Genomic DNA, 17093 nt, shown 5'->3' with positions numbered 1-17093 from the left:
GAGAGGCAGAGCTGCCGGCCGGAGCTCGCGCTCGCCACCGCCCCACCTGCTCTCCGTGGTGGAGGGCGGCCCCCTCCACCTGATGAGTGTCTGCGGCAGCCCGCCCGGCCATGGCACCATCACGGGCGGAGAGACTGGCTCGGACACAAAGGGGCTGGGAGGCATCGGGAAGCCAGGTCCATCCTGCCTTCAGGCCGGCACTGCCCTGCCTGCTCCCTGGCCCCTGGGAGTTGCCTGAGCCGGACAGCTGGTGCCCAGGGCTGGACACAGCAGCCAGACCCAGGCATCCCTGCCCCACTCCTCAGTCACCTCTTCAAGCTGTGCTCCCTCTTCAGGGCCCCCGGCAGGGCAGTGACCGGTGGGAGCCAGTGAGAAGGCGGCCAGCTCCTGCCAGGGCCTCCCGTCAAGGACACAGAGCCTCACTGGCACCTTTGGCCAACACCCTGACCCCTGGGGGAGCACATGTTTGGCGGCCCGTTGACACCCCCTCAAGGGGCTGCAGAGGCCCCACCACTTCATTAAAGGCCAGAGGGGCAGGCAGACAATGGCCTCAGCCCTCAGGCCTTAGGAAAGGGGGCGCTGTGGACAGCTTGGCAGAGACGTGACATGATCAGGGTAAAGCGGGCTCCCCAGTGCTCCTCACGAGAACCCCAGCAGCCCCGTGACAAACGATGAGCTGGGGTGTCGGGGCACAGAGGACACAGACCCCAGCTCCCTGGAGGTCAAGTTGGTGAGACTTTGTGAGCAACTGGACGTGGGAACCACAATCCAGGGTAGAATCAAGAATCAAATGACCTCCAGGTTTCTGGCCTGATCACCGTGCGGAGTGGTGGTACCTCCAACAGAAATAAAGGACGGGAAGAGAAGTCACCTTCTGGGCAAGGATGAGTTTATTTGTGGACCTGCCAGTCTGGACGGGCTCTGTGGCACCCGGAGGGAGGGTCCAGCTGAGAGCCAAGTGGAGAGTCTGGAGCTCAGGGGTCCGATTTGGGCTGGGGATGAAGGTTCTAGAATGAACGCCAGGAAACCCCAAAAGAGCCTCAGGGAGAGAACTCAGACATTAAATAAATTCTGGCTCAAGCTGAGAACAGACCCCTAAGGATCTCAGTGTCAGACCAGCAGGGGGGCAGGAAGGCAAGAGACCGGGACAGACCTGGGTCTGTCAGTTATGGTCACCGGCGACCTTGCTGCGGGAGCGTGGGGGAAGGGCTGAGTGAAAGGGGTCTGGGGACAGGGAGACCTGCTGTAGCCAGAGGCGAGCATGGAGCCCGCAGGCGGGCCTTTCAGGGCAGGGACTTGAGCATGTTGACAGGCTGGGAGGGACCGGGAAGGGGGACGGGGCTGAAGAGGTGAGGGTGGTCTCAGGAAGAGGGGACGGGTGGGCTGGCTTTGAACAGGAGGGACATGCCATCTCAAAGATCAAAGCAAAGGAGTCAAGATGGCAGGAAGGAAAACCTGCAGACGAGGGTAAAGAAGTTGAGAGATCTCATCTCACGGCCTTGATTTTCTTGAAGCAGCGAGGCGAGATTCCCCACAGCGGCGGCGGCGGCGGCGGCGGCGGCGGGCGGGGGAGACACAGGAAGCCTGCCTGGGACTAAAGGCCCCGGGAGGCATGGGAGATGGGGCGGGGACCGTGAGCGCAGGGGCCCTGCTCAGTCCTGTGAGCAGAGCTGAGTCGCCCAAGGTGGGGCAGGGAAGTCAGGCCAGGCTAGGGGCCCCAGCTGGGGTCTCAGGCAGAGAAACAAATGAGAACGAGGAGGTGGAGCCGGCCCGGTGGGGACAGAGGAAGGGGCTCCGGGAGCAGGCCCCTCCCTCTCCACCCGACACATGTCACTTCCCTCCAGGCCCCGAGGGGTGCGCACTGGCCTCAGGCTGTAGGGACCAACCCCACCAGTTTTCCCAGGTGAGACCAACCCTTTGCACAACAGTGTGGCCGATGCGCATGGACACAAACTGGGCTCCTGAATATGACGCCAGAATCGACTTCACAGCCGAGGTGGGAGGAAGGGGCCTGCTCTCCGCTGCACTGGCTCAGGCGCCATTCGCCACAAGACAGCGAGGCACTCGGGAGCGAGTCTGAAGCCAGTTTCTGTGTGAAGTCAAAGCGCCCTGAGAGGCTGGGCTCCTGGCTGAGCCCCTGTGGAAAGGAGGCAGTCACCCCTCACCGCTCACGTTCCCTCATTTTCACACACCAGGCTTCTTTACTGCGCCTACAGCGCACGACTCAGACCACAGCCTCAAGGTGGCCAAAGACAGGCCGGCTTTCTTGCAAGACGCCACCAAGACTCAGAGAAGCCCTGTGCTTGCGGTTCCCCCAGGCAGTGCGGTTTTGAGGGATGACCTGTAAGTTTTAGACACCAACTTCTGGACTGGTTACTCCTGATAAGCTAACACATCTGTCTGCCCACTTCTGGAAAGCCTTGATTTTATCTGCCTCTCAAGTTAGAGCATCTGCACCATGGAGGGACAACAAGGCCCACGAGGTGCCCAACACAGCCGGGCAGAGAGCAGAGGGGGACCAGCACCGGCTCCCCTGCCCAGCCCCCGCCGGCAGCGTGTGGGCCTCCCAGGACTTCACAAGCTCATGCTGGCTTGCTCGGAGCCCCAGTCCACCAGGCCCCTCTCCGCTGTGTGCCTCCCTTGCCTCCGATGCCAATCCAACGTCTCTGCTCCTCCTGGAAATCCCATCGCCCTGCCACCCCTCCCACACCCTTCAGCACCCGCACTTGGCCCTGAACTCGGGGCACACTTTGCAAAGTAAAATGCCCACCTCACCAAGAAGCCGGCCTGGGGCTCCACGCAGAGGTTCTGGACACACTGATTTGGACAAACCCAATGGGCAGAGACTCCATCAGATCCAACTGGGCGCCCCAGGTCCCTGTTTCTGCCCGGGTCCTGGACGCACCCCGCACCACCACACTTTCGGGAGGGATGGAGCCCACCTGGGGCTGGGCTCCCCGGGGGCCCTTCTCCCTGCAGCGCTTTTCCCAGGCTGCCCCCACCCCTCTCTGAGCACCTGCTGGTTTTCATTTGGGGAATCAGACGAGCTTTGCAGCGAGCACCGTTTTGTGAGGTTGTAGGACATCAATGTCAGACGCTGTTCAGAGTTTCAGGAGACCCACACAAAGATGAAATGCAAATAAACTCAGGGTCGGCCCCTGCCCTCCGTGGGCGCTGCCACAGCCCCCTGGACCGTCCAGGCCCCGCCCCTCTGCCTGGACCCAACAAGGACAATGCTTTCATCCCCTCTCTGGGTCCCGTGCTCACTGGGTCACTTGTAAAACACTCGGTTCTCTAAGTCTCGTGACGTCTGCAAAGTGAGAAGAATGACAGTTTAATGGTGCCTCCTTGATTTACAGACAAGGAGAGGACGACCTTTCTCCGCGCACCGGTACGAGGAAGCTCAAGGACAGGTGGTGATCCGAGAGCAGGAACCCAGGTGCTCAGAGCACAGCCTCAGGGGCCCACCAGGGGCCCGGCAACTGCAGGCCGGGGGCGGGGGCGGGGGCACCACCCGGCTTCTGGAGTGGAGCCGGGGCCAGGCGGCAGAGTAGGCAAGGGCATGGAACGGCGTCCAGGTGTGACCCCACGGGGCCGTCCTGAGGGCTAGAGTGAGGCTGAGCTGGGAGGGTGGCAGGGGGAAGCTCCTGTCCTGAGACCGCCCCCCAGCCCCTCCTGCCCTGTCATCACCTTCCCTCCACCCAAAGACCACCTGAGCAGGCAAACCAGAGACCATGGACCCTCATTCTTCCTGAACTAACCAGCCAAGCATGACGTTTCTAAAGAGAAGGCGAAAGAAAAATGTCTGGGGCTTTTGGAGGGAAGCCCCTTCTAAAGGGAAGGCGGCCCCGAGGGGAAGGAGAGGCCCCAGCTCCGCCCAGCCGGGAGGCGGGCCGCTGCGGCCTGCGGTCCTCGCTGTGACCGTGACCTGGCCGCACCGCCGTCTAGCTGAGCATCTTGTGCCGATCGAAGACCGTCTTGCGCTGCTCCTGCACCTGCAGCTTCCACCGCTGTTGAGCGCCCTCCACACGCTCCAGGACTGTGTTCGCCCGGGGCCCGAAGGAGGCCGAGGCCGCCGCAGAACGAGTGTCCTGTCCGGGAAGAAAAAGAAGAGGTTTGGTACCTCAAGCCCGGGTGAAAATGCTGGGAGAGCAGCCCCAAAGTCTGGCCTCCCGCCACCTTGGAGGTGGACCTCCCCGAGGGCCCAGCAAGCACTGTGCACCTGGCACTGGCGGCTCAGGACCCCGGACTCTGCAGGACAGGCCTGCCCCTCCCTGGGGCCTGGGAAGGGGGTGCCCTGTCAGGCCTCCCCTGGCCAGCATGGAGGATCCTGTGGTTTGAGGAAATGGACCCAGCGCCCCCAGGGAGGCACCAGGCTCAGAACTCCAGGGCCCTGCCAGCCACTGCCCGGGGCCAGCAGGGACACCTCTGGGACCTGCCCGGGGCTGGGACCCCCCAGCTCACTCCCTGCCCCCTGGGAGGAGGGAGCCCGGCAGGGACAGAGCTGGGGCCTGCCCTTCACGGCTCCGGCCACTCTCGCAACACCCCAGGCTAACTCAGTTCCTCCCCCTGTTCCCCTCCCCTGGCTGGAAGGCAGCATCTTCCCTAATTACCACTTCTCTGCCTCGGAAGCTCAGAGCCCGTGCGTTTCCTGCGGACCCGAAGCTGATCTCTGGGGGGAATCAGCCGAGGGCCGGGCCCGCAGCCCGCGGGGATTTCCTCCCCAGCTCTCGGGGCCTCTCATCTCCTGCCACACGTCTCTTAAGGGATTAGCACACCTCTCTAAACCCAGAGTCGCCCAGTAAATGCAACTCCACTTCTCATGCCCCGAGCTGGCACGGCTTCTGTCACCAGGCAGCTGCCTGGCTAGGGAGATGGGAGGGGTGGCCAGGGGAGAGGAGGCAGGGGAGGGGAGGCCGAGGGCTGGCTGCCCCAGGTGAGTTAGAGACGGACACTGCCCCCCGGAGCCTGCTGCCTGGGCCCGGAGGAAGCCACTGGGCCAGGCTAGGTGAGGACCACAGCAAACCCGGAGAGGCAGCGCCGGGTGGGGCCACGCTCCCTCGGGGCCAGGAAGCCTGGGTCTACGCCTGGGCTCTGGAGGCACCTTCTCCTGGTCTTGGCCACTGAGCAGCTGTGTGACCCTGACAAGCGACTTTAATTCTCCAAGCTTCAATTTAATAAAGCCTGTCTTCTTAGACTTTTTTGACCACTCTGTCGGCAGAAATTTCATTCACCTGATGACTGAGCTTACACACGGTTTCACACAACACTTGGTGTGACGCACTCGGACATTCTCTGCTCCGTCCCATTTTTTCCCAACGCTGGTCAAGACTTGCTACCTTGATTTCATGCCCTAATGGGTGATGACCCACACTTTCAAACAACAGGAGACAAGTGCGGCCAGGTTAAGTCCAGAAGCATCCGTGAGTGAAGTCCTTAGGACACCGGCTGTCACAGACGGAGCCCACCAAGTGTTTTGCTTCCACAGTGGAAAGGACACCTTGGAATCACACAAACCTGGCTTTGCCTCTGGGCTCTGACACCCACCGGGACAGGACCCCGGGCAGGTCACCGTCCTCTGAGCCTGCTTCCCTCCACAGACAGCGCCTAAAGGAGCAGCTCCCGAGGGGTGACGAGTGCAAAGCGTTCAGGGGCGCCTGGCGGAAGGCAAGCGCACATTTCACAGCAGCAACCGTGAGGACCAGACCCAGCTCTGGGACTCCCAGGCAGGGTCGGGAGAGCTGGCCGCCTGCTGCCGGCGGGGGGAGGCCTTTGAAAGGTCACCTCCCTCCAGGTCCGTTCCTGACGGCGTCTTGAAGGGAAGGCAGAGGAAGCCGGGAGCCGCACATTAAGGGAACACGTGGAAATTCACAGCGTTACCACAGCATCACTTGTCTTCCCTTCATGTAAAGTCTTGACAAACAGCTCCTAAGTCAGGGAAGCGGCGCCTGAGAGGCTCCGCGCTTCCAGGGCTAATAGTCTGATTAACGGGTATTAGACCCACATCTGCTCTAGAGACGCCCAGAGGGGCCTCCCAGCTCTGCAGCGGGAAATACCACACGTTCAACCCTCTTCCCTCTGAGGCCAGGCCTCAGGCAGTGAGGACAGGGGAGGCAAGCCTGGGTCCCACGGGCCAGCAGGACCATGTCACTGGGCACCAGGGGCTCACCGGCGCCTCACTCGGCTTGTTCCCAGGTTCCCGAGACTGGCGTGGGGCAGCGGTGTTCCCATCTGCAGACGAGGGAACCGAGGCTCTGGGAGATGAATCACTCGCTGCCCAAGGTCACACAGCTGCTCAGGGGCTGAGCCAGGATCCGAACCCATGTCTCCCAAGTCTGGCTTTCAAGGCCCTGGGCTGGCAGGACCGCACGTCCAGCCTCGCCTCCCCTGCTCTCCTGGACTCCCTGCTGCCCCGTCTGCCCAGCCGCCCTCTTCTCCCCAGTCCTCTCCTGTCCCCAGCAGCCACCACATCATCCCTGCTGCACACCCCTCTCCCGACCCCGACCCCGTCTGGTGGGCTGCGATACTGGGGGACCCGGCAGAGTGCAGGCCCACGCAGTGAGGGGCAGACACACCCAGCGCCTCACAGAAACCCTTCCTTCTCCCTCTTCAAAGGGGCCCAGACCTTCACATCTAACGCTCTGTTTGCCATTTCTGCCCAGCAAACACGCTGGCTTCCTCCTTTCAAAGGGCGTCTGAGCCCAGGGATTAGCCCTAATGCTGCTGGAATCCCGGGGGAGGCCGCGCCCGGCGCTCAGGCCCACCGAGGCCCGCGGAGCCTTCAAAGGGAGCGAGCCTTTCATCCCCTCCACCCCTTCCTCTCTGTCCTCCCACCCCAGGCAGGAGCTCCTGGCTGCAGGAGCTGGGGGGACGGAGCCAAGGGGCCCCCGTCCCGGGACGTGATCAACCCCCGGATCTCACCTTTGATACCTGACTTCTCGGGCCAGGGAGGGGAGCCTCTCCTCAAGGTCACTGCGTTGCACAGGCCTAGAACCTGACTTCCTTCCTCTGGGGTGGAAGCTTAGCCCCCGCCCCGGGAGGACTCCAACCTTCTCAAGGTGAGCACTCTCACGACCACAGTGAACCCAGGGACACAGCCTCAGCCTGCTTCTGCTCTGCCCAGCAGAGGCCACAGGGCCTCCTCTCCTGGCCTCAGGCCCAGGCTCCCCACGGGCACTGCTCGGGGTGGCAGGTGCCCGCACTGTCTCTGTTCCATTTAGCCGCAGCGCCTGAGCGGCCACTCTCCCCCTACCCCCCACCCCTGCTCTCTGAGGGGCCCAGCTGCCTGGAAGTCCTCTCCTACATGACACCAGGAGGACTAAGTCCCCAGCGCCTGTCTGGTAAGGAGCCCCCAGCACCCAGCTTCCCCCCGCCGGACCCTGCGCACCCCCGGCTATGGCTCTGCCTGGGGCTCAGACCCCACAGGGGACCCTAGGTCTGTGCACCTACACAGGGCACCTGCAGGACCTGAGTACAGCAGGAGGAAGAAAAACAGGGAGGGGATGAGTGGAGCGAGGGGTGGCACCCAGGGTCCATAGCCAGGAGGCAGGAGACGCGAGGCCATGCCCTGCCCAGGAGCCTCGAATTCCAGGGACCAGCAGAGCCGTGTAATCATCGCCATCTCTCAGTCACTCCCCAGGCAGCACTGCAATTAGCACATCCCCTAATCGCCCAGCGCTCATCAGCGCCACTCCTCCCCCAGCAGGGCTGCTATTACAGCACATTAATAACCAGGTTGGCGCTCGAGGCTTCCTCCTGGACACAGACCACCCAACTGCCGGCTCCACCACCTCCCAGCCCCGGCCCCACCTCTGGCCAAACACGTTGGCAGGAGGCTGGGGCAGGCTGGAGCGGTCCCGGAAGGCACCACGAGGGGACACGGACAGGCTCGGCCCCCCTTACTCCCTGGCCTCACACAGGCTGGGCAGCTTCACGCTGAGGTCTGAGCCCCAGATCCTCCTCTCAGTGGGAATCCGCTTCCCCCAGCTCCAGCCCAGTGTGAGGTGCTCGCAGTGGTGACTGACCCACTCTCCACCTTACCAGGGAGCCCGCCTGCCCCCGGCTCGACCGGGTCACCTGCAGGAAGACCCCCTCTCACGGTGTTAAAGCTCCCTCGCAGCTCCGGGCTGCGGTCCTGAGAATCAGGGTGGGCCGAGCTCTCTTCTGCGAACACTGGAAGGCTTCCTGAGTCTGGATTTTGTTTTTCTTTCAAGCTAAACACCTCTCAGTCTCTTCAACCACTTCTCTCCGGGCCTGGTCAGGCCGTCCACCACCAGATGCCCCTTTGTACGCAAGCTGGTCCAGCAGTCCCTCCCCTCTGGCCCTCCCTCCCTCCAGGGATAAACTCAGGGCCATCTTCTAGCAGCAGGGAGGCGTGCCCGTGCCCTCTGCACCTTGGCGCAGCCCGCCCCCGGGGCAGGAAGCGTCCTGAGCCACACCTGCCTGCAGATACTTTGGGGTGACCTTCCTCACTCACGTGGGCAGCACACATGGCGGCTACGCAGGTCAGGACCCCCAGCACGGTCACCGTCACTGCTCTGGGGGCCGCTACACAGCACACATCACCTCTCACTCCCACAGAGAGCTGCTCCCATCTCCTCTGGCCGGCCCTGGGCTTCCCCTGCAGGGTGTCCCAGACTCGCCAGGTGCCCTCTCCAAGTCCACCGCCACCCTGACACTGAGGCCTGAGCTCCTACGTGTGGCTGACTGGCAGGCTCACTTCCCCTCTGCCAGAAACGCAGTGTGACAGGAAGACGTATCCCCAACCTGTGCACCGAGGCTGCCTGACACCGGATCAGGGAAAACTCAGGGCCACCCTCTGCTGCGTCTGGGCGTGCAAAGCGCAGCTCCCCGCTAAGGACACACTGGACGCTGTGCACAGGCGGAGGGACCGGCGGGACCGCACCCGGAGCCCAGTACCTCGTTCTCCTCCTCGTTGTGCAGTCGCTCGGTGTAGGCATCCGGCTTTCGAATCAGAGGGTCCACCAGCATCAGAAAGGCCATGTAGAGCAGGAGGGCACCCACCACTGACAGGTAGATGACGATGATGACCTGCGGAGAGACCTCGCTCATCATGTGCACCAACGCCGCCGCTCCTCCCCGGTGCGGTCCACCTTCAACAGTGCCGTGGCCTCAAGTGCTGCGTGGGGAAGGGCCAGGAGCCCCTGCGGGCGCAGAGGAGAAGCTGGGCAGGGCAGGGATGCCGGCTCCACAGGTACTGACGGCCCCTGATGGAGGGGGCCCCGCAACAGCCACCAGTTCTCTGGCAGCATGAAGATGACCGGTGATGAAGGGAGAGGCCTGGGTCCTGACACACCAGGACCCCAGGGCTGGAGAGCAGGGGAAGGGAACCTACCCAGCCAGACGGCGGGGAAGCGATCGGACCAGTCAGAGCGGGAAGAACCCAGCCCGACTGAAGGCAAGATGCAGTGGAAGCTTCAGTCTGGACCACGCAGATTAGGCCAGGGGCAGAAAGACAACTTCTCAAACTTCTTACCTACTTGGAGAGCCTCACAAGCTGGAGTCCTTTTTGTTTTACAGTAAAGATAGAGTTAAGGAGGCTAATTCATTGTTTCTCAATGTGGGTGCTACAGGGACCTTAGGCAGAACTCCCCAAGACGTTAGCCGGTCAGATACCAGGGCCACAGAGGCAGCTCAGCCCATCTTCAAATGTCCCCTGGGGGGCTGACACTCACCTGATGCAGACCCCCCAGGCCACATCACCCTCGGTCCCAAGGCTACCACGTGGTGGATGTGGCTTGAGCTCAGATTTGAGGACCACACCTCAAATGCCCTTCCTGCGCCCCAAAACCTGGCCATCCCTGGCTTCCAATCCTAGCCTGGCGTGTACACTGACTGTGACGGGGGATGAGCTCAGTCCACAGCCAAGTCCAGCTGGACCAGCTCCCTCCCTGACTGGGGCAGCTCTAGACAGGGTAAAGGTAAAGACCTCTTGCCTGTACCCCAGCAGGGAAGAGGGGATGGGGACGGAGTCTCTAACAGGCGGAAGTTGGGGGCATCTCTCAGAGAGAAGGACCAGAGGGAAACTGGGGGATTGATTAGGAAGTGTGTACAATGAGGGCCCCAGGTCGGGAAGCCCCTTCCCAGTCAAACAGGGAGAGGCGACATTTGGCTTGAATTTAAGGCCTTGGGCACCTGGTCCCGAGGATGGGGCCATGGATCAAGCTCAGAGAGGGAGAAGGGGCAGTGGTGGGGTGGGTGCACGAGCAGCCGTGCCCACCGTGAAGTGGGGGAAGAGCACCACAGGACAGGCTCGCTGGTCCAGGCAGGGAGGACAGTGGTCCTCACCCCTCCTCCAAATGAGCCCAGCCTGAAAGGGAGGCCTGATGGTGGATGCAGTGGTGTTGCTGACAGTCCTTTACTGATGCTACCTGCAGGCTCTTCACAGGACACAGCGAAACAAGCTTAAAGGCTGGACCAGGAAGGGCTTATGTTCAAACTCAGCAAGTGCAGCCTGGATCACAATGGCTAGAGTCTGGACTAGGAGAGCAGGGTGGGCTGGGGACAAGTTGGCTAGAGGCCGTCATCCGGCAAGCCCTGCCTGGAGGCTGAGGAAGGGACCAGACCTCTCCCCATTCCCACTCCGTGCCGGGGGCCACTCTACCACTTGCCCAGAATTCACCCGATGATCCACAGATCAAGGTTCAATGAAAAGTAAAGGGAGCGGGTATGGCTCATCCCGACAGCCCCACAGCTCTGAAGAGCCTCTCCTGGGGTCTGGGGTCACTCGGGGAGCTTAACTAGACTGGAGGTTCCCGAGAGCAGGTGCCTCTTCTCCCAGCATCCGCTTGGCACCCAGGGATGTCCACTGAATGAACTGAAGGAGAGAGGGGGAAGAGCGAACGGGAAAAGTGGAGGGAAGTGGTCTCCAGCACTCTCCCAGGTCCCTCTGCAAGTGTGCTGGCGTCAGAGGGGAGAGAGGCTCCAAGAGGGGGTGAGGAGGGGGTCCCTGCGCTGTGACCAGGCCAGCCTTGGAGACAGCCCCACAGCCACATGGAAGGCTAGCTTGAAGCAGGCTGCTTGAAGCAAGACGGTAGGAGACGGGGAGGGGCCTCCAGGGTGGGCGGGGCCTCCCTTGTGGGCGGGGCTCCGGGCGGGGGCGGGGCCCAGGGGCACCTTGATGGTGGTGGTGCTCCGCTCCTCATACTTGCACTCGCATAGCAGGCAGTAGGCCTCCACGTCATGGCCGGGCACTGGCATGGGCTCCACCACGTGCAGGCAGTTGCTGCAAGACAGAGGGCTGTGGGGTCGGCAGGGGCTCCCCAGGGAAGAGAGGGTCTCTGAAGGGCTAGGCTGGCAGAACCCCTTTCCCAACCCGCAGCCTCACAGCATCGCCCCCGCCCGTCAGAAAGGCTCCACAGGGCAGGTGCCGACACTGTAAATGCCCACGTCCCCCAGGTCCTGCCCTCGGTTGCCCTCTCCCTGGGGGCTCCTCCCCTCAAAGAGTCAAGGCAGAAGCTGATGTGTCCTAGACGAGAACCCCTGGTCAGGACCCCTCTTCCACTCCTATTTGACTCACCACGTGAGTGTCCACCCCACCACCCCCAGGCCCATACACGGCTCTGGGGTCTGTCCTGGGGCAGAAGCACCTCCACCAGCACCTCCTCCAACCAGGTCAAGCCTGGAACCAACTCTGACCCTGTCGTCCTCTCACCCATGAATCCAGCCAACACCAGGACTTTGCCTCCTAAAGCATTTCTGAAACCCACCTCCGTCTTCTCTCCCACTGCTGTCTCAGCCAAGCCCTGCCACCAAGACCCGGTGCCCTGGGCCTGTCTCTCCTCTGGGAGCTGCAGTGGTTGCACCAGGTGACCCTCCAGGCCCTCCCAGCTCTAACTCAATCCCTGACATCCCTCTGGCCTGGGGCTGGGTTTCCAGCAGAGGCGGGATGGCGTGTCCTCCCCTGAAGGTCCAGCATGTGGCAGGTGTGATTCTACCTGAACCTCTGATGACCCAGGTCCAGCCTGAGCACGTGGCTCCCAGCTCTAAAAAAAATGCTGCACCTGGGCAGGGGTCAACGGAAGGGCCAGGTCCACACCCTGCACTGGGACACCACTTCTGGGTCCCCCCTCTCCAGGAGCCTCTACACACCTCCCGAGGCCCAGATTCCTCCCTGCATTTGGAGGGTCGCTCTGGTGTGCCAGTGGGACGTGTGGGTTCCCCACGAGGCAAGGTAGGGGGTTGGGGGCAGCTGGGAGGGGCCAACCTGAGGCCTTCAGATGGGATCCTGTGACCGGGGGTAAAGGACAGCAAGCGAGGAGCTGGAATATCTCTGCTGTGCCTGGCTCCCCCAAACGCTGACTTCTCAGGGGAAGGAGGTGAACCACAGCCTGAGAGGGCCGGGCAAGACTCGTCTCTGCGGGCATCCTTACTTGGGTTTTCAGGCCTTACTCTGACCCAAGGGCAGAGACAGTGCTGGCTGGTGCCTGTGGGGTGTAGCCTTATTATCTGGAGTGGGCTTGAAACAGTCTATTAATGTATTTCCTAACCCTATTTGAACTGTAACCACAAGATAACAAGAGGTCACATAATAACCAAACAGTGGAAACAACCCAAATGCCTATCAGCTGAAGAGTGGATAAACAAAAGGTGGTAGAGCCATATAACAGAATATTATGCAGCTATGAAAAGGAACAAAATACTATTACATGCTCCAACTGGGATGAACCTTGAAGACATTAAGCTCACTGGAAGAAGCCAATCACAAAGGACCACGTATGGTGTGATTCTATTTACATGAAATGTCCAGAAGAGACAAAATGAGAGACAGAAAGCAGACTGGTGACTGCCAGGGCGGGGAATTGAGGGACGGGCAGTGACTGTGTCATCATGGAACTTCTTTTTGGAGTGATTAAAATGTTCTAAAATTGATTGTGGTAATAACTGTGCAATTTTGTGAATATACTATAGCCCATTGAATTATAGATGTAAAATGGGTAAATTTTATGATTACATGAGTTACAGCTCAATAAAGCTGATATTAAAAAAGGAAGAAAAGATAACAGGAGGTCACAGGGACTCTCCCATGACTCCACATCTTAGGGCTTCATGTCTCCATCAGGACCGGCAGAGACAGAGGGAGCCCGCCCAGCGCCGTGGGGAAGCCCGAGCGTCTGGGGCTGTGCTGTAAGTGGGGCTGTGCTGTAAGTCGGCCGATGACGACCTTGGTGGCCTCCAGGAAGGCATGAGAGTATGCAGCGCTACTGAAACCAGCAATACTTCCACAGCTCTCACTCCTGCCAGGAGCTGCTCTAGCGCTACTCTTACTTGTACATGCATCGCGTGTGCGCGCACACACACGCTAATACTCAAAACACTGCCACCACTTTATAGAGGAGGAAACGGAAACACACTGGGGATTAAGTAACTGCCTCAGAGTGAGCAAGCAGCAAAGCTGGATGTGAAGCCAGGCAGGCTGGGTCCAGAGTCTGTGCCTCTAACCAACTGGCTCAGACCATCTCCGAGTTGGACGGGCTCAAAGTCCCAAGCGCTGCTCTGGGCCAAGTGCATCACTGTCACCTATTTAAGAAAAAGTTACTGCCGTGCCCCACTTCCCACGAAGTCACTGAATCCAAACCTGGAGGGGAGGGGATCTGATGCACAGCACGGTGGCTGTAGTTCATAATACTGTATCATACACTTGAAAGTTGCTCAGAGTAGGTCATGAACGTTCTCGCCCGCCTACACACACACGGTACTTATGTGAGGCGATGGACGTGTTAACCTTATTTCACAACACGTGTATCCAGTCATCATGCTGTCCATCTGAGCCTCACACAAGGTTCTCTGTCTGGTTTCTCTCAAGCTGGGGAAAACAACAACAACAAAAAGAACCCCAGAATCACGAGGGAGGAGGCGCTGGGATTTTCTGTATTTTCTCGAAGCCCACCTGGTGGTCCTGACGCACAGCCAAGTGGAGGTGATGCTGGCCTGTCCCCCCCCGCACCGCTCCCTCATGTGAGGTCACGGCTTTCACCGCGACCTGACCCAGGCACCACCCCGTCTGTGCTCAGTCCTCCAAGGTGAGGGGCCCCAGCTCTGGAGACACTCTGGTCAGAAATGCCTCCTCAACTCACGCTTAAATCTGTTTCCCAGAAGCTCTCAGCCTACACCAAATTCACACAGTGTCCCTACCTCAGAGCATGCCAGCCCCTCTCCCATCTTTTCAGGCATGTGTGTCCCCAAATCTTCTCCTCTTCAGAATATAGCTCCTTAAACCATTCCTTCCAGGACTACATACTGAAACTTCCCTTCAACAAGCTGGTCTCCTTTCTCTTAATGAACTTTTGATTACTTCTCTCTTTTTTAAAGGCATCCAGAAATGAATTCTAGACTCCAGAAGCAGTGCTGGGGTTATAGCTCTGTGGTAGAGCATATGCTTAGCATGCATAAGGTCCTGGGTTCAATCCCCAGTACTTCCATTAAAAAAAAAAAAAACACTTCATCAAGTCTTGAAAAAAATTTTCCAGGAGTATAATTTAAATTCTCTTTGGGTCTCCATCTCTGCAGTTATAAAGCGGGGACACAACTAATCCCACTACCTTACAAGGTGGTTATGAGACTGGCACCGAATGACCCATGTAACAGATCTTTGCAAAAGTGTACAAGTAAGCAAAGGATCCCACAGTATGTGGCCTTAATACCTACCTCTCTCAACTTCTGCGCTACCATCTTGCATATATTGATAGACACCTGAATCAAAGCAAACTAACAAAATCCACTCCTCTGACCAGGAACCCCTCAGCTGGAATTAAAGACATCTGGAACCTGTTTCCTGTTTCCAGCTGCGTGTGTGACCAGGGACAAAACATTCCTTTGTAAAGTTCTCCATGGAAATGGGAGAGCAGGCTTACTCTCCAGGGGCCCAAGAACCCCAGCTGACCCCTACAATTTCAAGGGCCAGCCTGGGCAACACCTTACCAGTCCTTCTGCGACACATTCTGGTTGTAAATGTGTCCGCTGACGTTTCTATATGGCGGACAGGTGCACTTGCACCGGATGTCTTCAGAACTCTGCAGGAGAAAGTACAGAACAGGTAAGCAGGGCCCTCGGGGGCAGGCTCCAGCAGGGCTCTCAACGCTCAATTCCCTGTGAGCGCTCCTGACCCTCCCCCAACCTCAAGTTCAGCAGAAACGACTTCTGCAGGAAGGATGCTACACCAAAGGGTCCTCAAGAAACAGTCCAGAGGAGATAAATGAGACTCAGAGCAAGCTGCCCAGGGCTGCCACTCCCTGGCAGGGGGATCCGGGGAGATACAAGCACGGTGACAGTCCTCTACCCTGGGCCTCACACTTGTGTGGTATCTGGGTCTAGCAGCCTTGGTGGCTAGCCTCCTCCCCCAACTCCACCTCCAACTTCCTGGGTAAAGGGTGGGGGTGAACCAGAAAAAAATGGGTATTTCCATGGAAACACGCAAGCAACCCCTCTGAAGTTCTCTCTCTCTGGGCCAGAGATAACAACACAAATATTTTCATTCCAGTCAGGAATTCCCCAGAGGGACTGGAAGCAAACCCTGACTCAGTCTGATTCAAAACCTTGGTGACCTCCAGAATCTCGCTCGAATTCCAGAGACCTACCCAAACCCAGCTCTGGGCCATCTGCCCCTAAAGAATGGGAGTTATCTCCAGTCTAGCATGGAGTTACAGCACAGAGGTGGGTCTCCTCAACACCAGCAACTTGCACCAGCGTAGACATTACACGCACAGGGCACTGCCACTCCTAACATCACTGGGTGCCGGGAGGAGAGCAGTAGGTACTGTAACCACCACCCCTTCTCATCCAGGCGCACCAGCAGGTATGAGAACTTGGACAACTTCCGCAACACAGAACCCTGGCTGGAATTCCGCCTCTGGCGTGTCTGATCCAGGCCTGTGCCCCGCAGACCACCCCTCTCCAGGCCCTGCTCTTTGGGAAGCCCGCAGCCCAGGGCCGAGAGAACACGCCCCAGAACAGCCCACAGGGGAGTGAGGGGCCGGCCCGAAGCAGCAGACCCCACCCTGGGAGCCCGGGCGCAGGCACGGTGGTCGCGCACGGGAGCTCCCGGCTCCCCTCCCTCACCTTGTTGGCTTGGGCTGGGGGCACCAGCAGACTCCCGACCACCGCCACCAAACACAGGAGCTTCATGCTTCTCAGGCGTTGGGGGCCAGCAAGATCGCGCACCTGGAAAAGAAATACGAAGGCGGAGAAAGCCAGGTGGTCACGCGGCACGTTGGGCCCTGGATGCGTCCCGTCCGGGCACGGGAAAGGGGTGGTGGCTGGGTCCAGGGTCTAGGGCCCTCCAAGCCCAGTCCGCGAAAGCCGCTCCCCTCCTTCCCCGGCCTCCGGCTCCCGCAGCCCACGTGGCGCTCCGGACAGCAGGGCCTCCTGGGCGGGGCGGTGGGCCTCGGGTCCCCTTGACGACACCGGGCTGCGACCCCCGCCGCGCGTCCCTCAGCCCTCCGCCATCGTCGCCCACAGCTCCTCCCACTCGGGCCAAGAAGGACTTGAGGCCCGGAGTCTCGGAGCCCGGACCCACGGTCAGGCCGCGGACCCCCGCCCCCAGGGCCCCCGCGCCCCCCGCACCCCTCCCCAAACGCGCGTCGGCTAACCTGCGAGGCCCCACCGTGGCAGTACTAGACTCGGCTGGCCCCGCCCCCCGCTTCTATTGGCTGCTGCGGCGGCCGCTCAGCGTTACACTACTGTCGCCAAGGCAACAAGGCCCGCCTCCGCCTGGGCGCACGGGCTCCGCGCAAGGGAGCGGGAGGCAATTCTCAACCCGAACAAACAGGAAAAGGGAGCAACAGCCAAGCGAACGAGAAAGCGGGAGGGTCTGGCCCCCTTGTGGCCGCCGGATCCTACTGCCCAGCTCGCTCCTCCTGTAAAATCTGGAGTTTTGAAGGGGCCCCAAGCTGTTACACCTTGCCGATTTAAAGAGAAAGCACTTGGTAAACAATAAGCAGTAATAATTGTATTGATAAAGGCAGATTTAAGGGCTCTGTCCTCATTCGCAATCTGGATATGTTATTTGGGGTCGCATCTTTGCTGCAGAGGGGGTCCCTCCCCTCCCCACTCCCCTCTTCCCCTCCCTCCTCTCC

General features: G+C 60.1%; 1 protein-coding gene across 2 annotated transcripts; it reads right to left on the bottom strand.

Annotated features, from left to right (window-relative positions):
- Positions 1–3318: 3318 nt before the first annotated feature.
- On the bottom strand, positions 3319–16734 carry TMEM9 (transmembrane protein 9). Of its 2 annotated transcripts, XM_074351538.1 has the most exons (6): positions 16608–16734; positions 16078–16179; positions 14941–15032; positions 11137–11245; positions 8920–9051; positions 3319–4091 (listed from the first exon to the last, which is right to left on the bottom strand). In XM_074351538.1, the coding sequence occupies exons 2-6, from the start codon at positions 16141–16143 to the stop codon at positions 3945–3947; spliced, it is 546 nt and encodes a 181-aa protein (XP_074207639.1). In that variant the 5' UTR covers positions 16144–16179; positions 16608–16734; the 3' UTR covers positions 3319–3944. The 2 variants fall into 2 exon arrangements, with proteins under 2 accessions (XP_074207639.1, XP_010954567.1); XM_010956265.2 differs by lacking the exon at positions 16608–16734 and having other exon boundaries at positions 16078–16598.
- Between the last annotated feature and the right edge of the window lie 359 nt (positions 16735–17093).

Source organism: Camelus bactrianus, chromosome 23 (genome assembly GCF_048773025.1).
Source record: "Camelus bactrianus isolate YW-2024 breed Bactrian camel chromosome 23, ASM4877302v1, whole genome shotgun sequence".
NCBI lineage: Eukaryota > Metazoa > Chordata > Mammalia > Artiodactyla > Camelidae > Camelus > Camelus bactrianus.
The sequence above is the reverse complement of the archived record's forward strand: the minus strand, read 5'-3'. Positions and strand labels throughout refer to the sequence as shown.